This window comes from Panicum virgatum, chromosome 9K (assembly GCF_016808335.1).
Source record: "Panicum virgatum strain AP13 chromosome 9K, P.virgatum_v5, whole genome shotgun sequence".
In the NCBI taxonomy this organism is placed as follows: Eukaryota; Viridiplantae; Streptophyta; class Magnoliopsida; order Poales; family Poaceae; genus Panicum; species Panicum virgatum.
The window spans coordinates 4601273-4607393 of NC_053144.1; the positions used below are offsets into that span (position 1 = coordinate 4601273).

General features: G+C 54.3%; 1 protein-coding gene across 2 annotated transcripts; it reads right to left on the reverse strand.

Moving 5' to 3' along the window:
- Positions 1 to 1767: 1767 nt before the first annotated feature.
- On the reverse strand, positions 1768 to 5815 carry LOC120649515 (putative phosphatidylglycerol/phosphatidylinositol transfer protein DDB_G0282179). 2 transcript variants are annotated; one of them, XM_039926329.1, is made up of 4 exons: positions 5628 to 5815; positions 3922 to 4023; positions 2176 to 2333; positions 1768 to 2086 (listed from the first exon to the last, which is right to left on the reverse strand). In XM_039926329.1, the coding sequence occupies exons 1-4, from the start codon at positions 5725 to 5727 to the stop codon at positions 1979 to 1981; spliced, it is 468 nt and encodes a 155-aa protein (XP_039782263.1). In that variant the 5' UTR covers positions 5728 to 5815; the 3' UTR covers positions 1768 to 1978. The 2 variants fall into 2 exon arrangements, with proteins under 2 accessions (XP_039782263.1, XP_039782261.1); XM_039926327.1 differs by lacking the exon at positions 5628 to 5815 and adding an exon at positions 4121 to 4333.
- Positions 5816 to 6121: the final 306 nt, after the last annotated feature.

Below are 6121 nucleotides of genomic sequence, written 5' to 3' on the forward strand. Positions count from 1 at the left end.
CTCGGAGGTGGTCCGCCAGCGCAGCGCAGCCCACCCCAGCAACTGGTGCGCCTGGCTGTATCCGGGCGTTCACCGGGGGCTTGGGTGCCACCACGTCCAAGTCGGCGTTGAGGTTACGGCCCTCAATGTTAAGACGACGCTCTCGTGCCCTCTCAACGGAGACACGGGCATCCTCTCCCGCGCGCCGGCGGTTGAGCTCCGCCCGCAGGTCTTCTGTTCGTGCACCCCTCACAGTAGGGGAGCGCACGGACGCCGACGCACCGCCCTGACGCTGGTGGTAAGGTACCACCGCGTTGCCGGGCGGAGGTCGTTGCCCAGTCCTTGCAGAACTGGGGGAGGCCTGAACCAGGTGGAGGAGACGGTCAACGTCGTCCCGCCACTGCTTCAGGGCATCTGGCAAGGCTGCCTCAGCCGGGGGGTTGCGAAGCAACTCCCTAGCCGCTGCCAGCGCTCCGCCACTCGCAGCTTGTGAGGGGGCCCTTGATGGGCGCCCTGACTGTTGCCGGCGAGCAGCGCGCGCTGCCGCCGACGGTGGCTGCTCCGCAGGCACAGTTGCCCCTGGAGTAGGAACACGAGAGGCATGTGGCGTGGAGGACGCCACACCCTCCGTCATCTCCACGTCGTCCACGCGAACCATGGGGACGAAGAAGAGATGAACTGCGACCAGCTAAACCCCCTACCTGGCGCGCCAAATGTCGTGGTGCTGCAGACCACAGCCGGGTGGCGGATGGCACCCGCCCTAGCCCTGAGGGTGTGTACTCGGGGTTAGCTGGTCTTAGATCGATCTCACTCAAGAACACGATGAACACAGCAGGATTTAGAGTGGTTCGGGCCGCCGGAGCGTAATACCCTACGTCCACTGTGTGTTTTATTGCCTTCCCACGAGAGTGAGAAGGTTGTAAGAGCTTGAGTCTGTCTTGATTGTCCTGTGCGCAGCGAGCGCCTCCCTTTTATATCTCAAGGGGGCGCGTACACAGCCGTTGGGTCCCCGACAGGTGGGTCCAACGATGCAGCATAACGTACTGTTCATATATTATGGCGTCGCAGGCAAATGAGATCTCTCTCTTGGATTCCCTCGCCTGCTCCCGGAGCCCTTCGTCCATCATGTGCTGGCATTGCCTTGTCAGGACGGGCCTGTCGTAGCTAGTGGCACTGCCCGCCACATTGCTTAGGCGGGTGGTGTAGCTTGCAGCGTAGGCGGCATGATGGAAAAGTGTCGTGCTGTTGTATCCATTTAATGCTGCAGGCGGGCTCTGCGCGGGTGCGGCACAGGCGGCTCCACTGTGCTCCTTGGTAATACGCGGTGCACAGCGGGGCCTGACAAAGGCTGCCTCGCGTACCGTGGCGGCAGAGCACGCCTTGTCCATCGCATTGAATGCGGTGGGTGGCGAGTCCCTCCTGCGGAAGACTCGCGCACGTTCCCGCGCCTCCGGGACACGTGGCGGCTCCGGACCCCTACATGGTGAGGGGAGTCCGGACGGGCGCAGGAGGTCCCGGACCCTACTGGGGGTCCGGGGCCTCGGCGGTCAGCACAGAGCTTCCCTTCCTTAGAGACACGTGGCGTCACCGGACCCATACTCATGTGGGGAACGGTCCGGGGCCGTTGGCTTGGTGAAGGAAATGCCTAGCCCGTGGGACCTGGCTACTCCGTCTTCCCACGCAATTACAGATAACTACACAGGTCCTGCCTTGCTGCAGTAAGAGAGGGTATCCCTGCTTCAGGGTACCGACAACCATAAACAACAATTAACGAAAGGCAGTGTCCAATTGTACAGGCATAAAGCACGCTGATATGCACCAACAAAACAAGGTTCTGTTGCTAGCACCATATGTAGTTAGATGTCCAACTCCGCATCAAAGAGGGTGGTTGAACACACAAACACACATTCTAAGTCATACGAAAGTAAGTGGAATAAGTGTTCTGTAATTAAGTACATCCATGGGGCATTTGGCACACAAACGCTGGTCGAGTTTGAGTTTAGATAATGGCATTAGGTGTAACAAACCCTATGCTGAACCCAAATGAGATGCAGGTCAGTTCAGCGTTGCTGTCTCCCAGAAGCTTCATGGTGAGACTGTAAGAACCCTGCAACAGAAAGAAATGCCACGAAAAAATTTAAAGAAATTCAGTCCAGAGAAATCCAGCAACTACATGAGCGTGCTGGTTATGCTTACTGGCGGGGTGAATGATGGCAATGTCTGTTGGCTAGCCAGCACGAATTCACCAGTTGCTGGGCAAGAGGTCTCATCACAGAAGTTGTGAGTTTCTGAATGAACGTGGAAGATGAAGTATGCAACATCTATCACTAGCTTCCCTGTAGTGATGTTTTTATCTGTATTCATAAACAAAAGCGTCCCGTAAATACCCTGTTTGGTTATGGCAAGAAGTAACCAGGTAAACTGATAAGGTAATAAAAATTAAATAATGAATATTCAAGATAAGCAAATCATATCAATATACAACAGATAATTTTTTTCGATTTAGATTCACCGACAGTCCTCCAATAGCCATACAAGCCTTTTCCAAAGGTAAAATAACTACACCCATGTCTTTATAAAGTAAAATAGTGCCATATCATGAATGTCCAAAAAAAACTACCTGCCAGACTATCATAGATTCAGGACCGTTTGACTTAAAGCCCTGGTACGGTACCAGACAAGTTGAGACAAAAAAAAATGTATCTCTATTCTGTATGCTTTGCATCACTCTGAAATTCCGAATGCTTAACGCCTAAGATTGTTCTGCATGAAAAGATGTCAGCAAAATTGAACAGAGTTTCTATGCAAAAACTTGCACTGTAGGCAGGTCATATGAGCAATAGACAATAAACGAATTTGCGAAATTCTTGATCACATAAACCTTGCAAAATTCTTTCTCAACCTAAATAATAGAGACTGTGAATAATAGATAATAGATCAAACATATGCTCCCTAGGTGACAGAGTACAGACTCATTCTGTTGCAAAAAAAAGGTAGGTATCTAACTTTCAAACAATATTCTCATCTAAAATGACTGATGACAAGGAGATTTTCCAAATTTACAGAAACTAGATAGTAACATCATAATTTGTGAATAAAGGTTCAGCTTTCAGCGAGCTATAACAGGATGGCTTAAATGATAAAGTAAGTGGATAAAATCCACCATATAATATGTAGATCTAAAACAGGTGGCAGTACACAATTTCATTATCCAAATTTTAATCGACTTTACAGAAGGAAGAGTACTTAATAGTTATATAGCACAATATTGCTTTTACTCTGAGTCACAACAGTCAATTTTACCCTGTTTTGCAGTTATACTCTTTAACCTTCGAGAGGAACATATGGGCACATCACAGAAGAGATGGCAGATCATTTGTAGGATACAATTTGTACACCAAAATGGCCCTCATTGACTCAAATACTGGCATCGGTTATCAGTAAAAGAAGAAAGGTTACAAAACTAGCAGAAATAGCTGAATTGGCATGCACACGTGCATCCAAATTCCCAATATATGCTGTTCCACTTTCATGTGAAAGGGTCAAAGGGCACATTTGTCAAGAACAGTCTAATACATGACTAAGGAGAGAACTGATTTTCCTTGGAAAATTCTTTGTTGTGTTTGGTAATTGGTACACCAGAAAAATCCTACAAAATTCTTTTTGTGAAACAGGGACAGTGCCATAGAAACGCAAACGCTCACCAAACCCTAAGTTATCGCATGTTATAGAATCAACAGCTCGGTTTTATCCGGCAAGCAGTATACTCAATCCAGGACAATGACTACACTGGAATTTCCTCCCGGCTAATAAACGGGAAAGCACAATGGAACTGCCGAACGCGGCTTATCCGTTATGATCTGTACGACGCCATAATTCGAAACACAGAGCCTAGTCCGCTGAGCAATCCCCGTCAACCGTCGCAGCGGATAGATTGGTTACCTGTGGAGGCAGAGATCTTGAAGGTAGCCGGCTCGCCCCTGACGACGGGATCGGGGACGACCTCCACACCGCTCACCGTCACCGGGTAGTCCCGCCCCTTCTCTGCACACACATACAAAAAGGGTTTTTTGGATCCATGCCACCGTTATTTTCCGAGTTTTGAAATATGCCATTACTATTCACGATATTGGAACCATACCATTGCTATTTTGAAAAACTTTGATCCATGCCATTATGTATGCTTCTCGAGCGTTTGGATCCACATGCAGGCCACCGTTTCTGGTCTTGCCCCTGGAGCAGCCGGTTAGCGGCATGGGCCATGGACGCCGACGACTCCCTGCTCCCCGCCACCGCGTCGTGCTCCTCGGATCCTCCCCCTCTCCATGGCCCGCGTCGCCGCCCCTACTCCCCGCCCGCGACGCCGTGCCCCTGCTCCCCCCCCCCGCGCTGTCGTGCCCCTACTCCCCCCTCCGCCGCCGTGCCCCTGTTCAACGCCCGCGCCGCCGCCCTTACTCCACGCGCGCTGCCGTGCCACCTGTGAGGCCTCCGCCTGCTCCACGCGCGCTGCCGTGCCTGCGAGGCCCACGTTCCGCCAGCGCGGCGGCGCCTCTGCACCGCCGCCCCGCGCAACACCGCGCCCGCGAGGCCTGCCTTCCGCCCGCGCGGCTGAGAGGAGGGGAGGTGGCGCCGCGGAGCTGGGGAGTGGGCAGCGCGGAGCCATGCGCCGGCTGCCAGCTCGCGCGCTCTGGCCCCCCAGCTCACTGGTGGCTCGTGCTCCCCAGCCTCGGCGCCCGCGACGGTGGCGATCGACCCAGCTCTCCCGCCTAGCCGCTCCGCTACAGCCTCGCCGTGCGCCTGCCACTAGCCCGCGCGTGCTCGTCCCCCGGCTCGCCGCCGGCTCGTGCTCCCCTGCCTCGGCGCGCGCGGCGGCGGCGGCCAACCCCAGCTCTCCCGCCAAGCCGCTCAGCTATGGCCACGCTGTGCACCGGCCGCCAGCCTGCGCCCGCTCACCCCCCAGCTCGCCGGCGGCTTCGCTCTGCCATGGTCGCCACCGACATCGCCCGCTCGTGCGGCCGGGTCGTGCTCCCTGCACGAACAAATTAGCGGACGCCAAGAACAGAGGTTGCGGCAGAAAATCCAGCAGTGATTAGGAGCGATCGTGGTCGTCGCGGCTGCCGAGGAGGAGCGCAGCGAAGCTGGCGGCGGCGCAGAGCGCGGCGACAGCGTTGCCCTCACGCAGCAGCACGTGGAGCCCGAGGCCGGCGTGGCGCGGCGGCCCTCCGCGACGAGCGACCGCCGGGGCCGTCCTGCCAACGCCATGGACGGGCCATGGATCAGATCCTAGGTAGATGGACGCGTTCAGGGGCGCGAGCGGCGCAGGACCGCGGGCGGCGCGCGGGGGACGGGCGGACCAGAGCAAGTAAAGTATAGAGCTGGGGCATTTTTGTCCATACTAAAATACGGTATCTGAGAAAGCCATCGAATACGTACGTAATGGCATAGATTAAAGTTTTTCAGAATAGCAATGTCATGGTTCCAATATCGTAAATAGTAATGGTATATTTCAAAACTCGAAAAATAACAGTGGCATGGATCCAAAAAAACCCTTAAAAAAACGCACGAAATGGTCATCAGAACAAGCTCGCCCGCACAACCCCGCAGAAACAAACTCGAGACGGGGCGGGGACACCCCGAAGCGCGCTTACTGCAGTACTCGACGGCAGTGGCTGTGGAACCGGAGGGGAGGAGGAGGAGCATCGCCGCCGCGGCGAGGAGGAGGAACTGGAAGTGCTGCTTGGTCGCCATCGCTGGCTCTCCGGCGTGGCGGCGTCTCGAGCGCAGCAGATGGATTAGCTGGTGACGCACTGACGCCACGAATCCACCGCAGTGACTCGATGCGGGTGGGGTCACTTTGACGCATGTCGTCGGCGACCTGGTTCTATACCAAGTGGGCCCGGTCAATCACATCAGGGCGAGTGGCGAGAGAGACAGTCTACGTGGGCCTCAAGGGCCCATGAGGAGGTGATTTTGCATTGGGTTGGGCTACGCTAGAAAATCACAGTTCAACTATCCAATATTTCAATTTTTTTCAAATAAAAAAACAAAACTATCCAATTTCAAGCATCATGGGCTATGTATCACCGATACGCGATACGGATACGGTGATACGTGAGTTTATAAAACAACATAGTGGTAGTAT

Excerpts from the sequence above, each read along its gene's own strand:
- LOC120649515 (XM_039926327.1), bottom strand. The coding sequence starts at position 4,235 with ATGCCGCTAACCGGCTGCTCCAGGGGCAAGACCAGAAACGGTGGCCTG. Across the intron at positions 4,024-4,120 it reads AGTTTTTCAAAATAGCAATG|AGAAGGGGCGGGACTACCCG; the intron begins GTATGGTTCCAA and ends ATGTGTGTGCAG. Across the intron at positions 2,334-3,921 it reads CAAGATCTCTGCCTCCACAG|ATAAAAACATCACTACAGGG; the intron begins GTAACCAATCTA and ends TTATGAATACAG.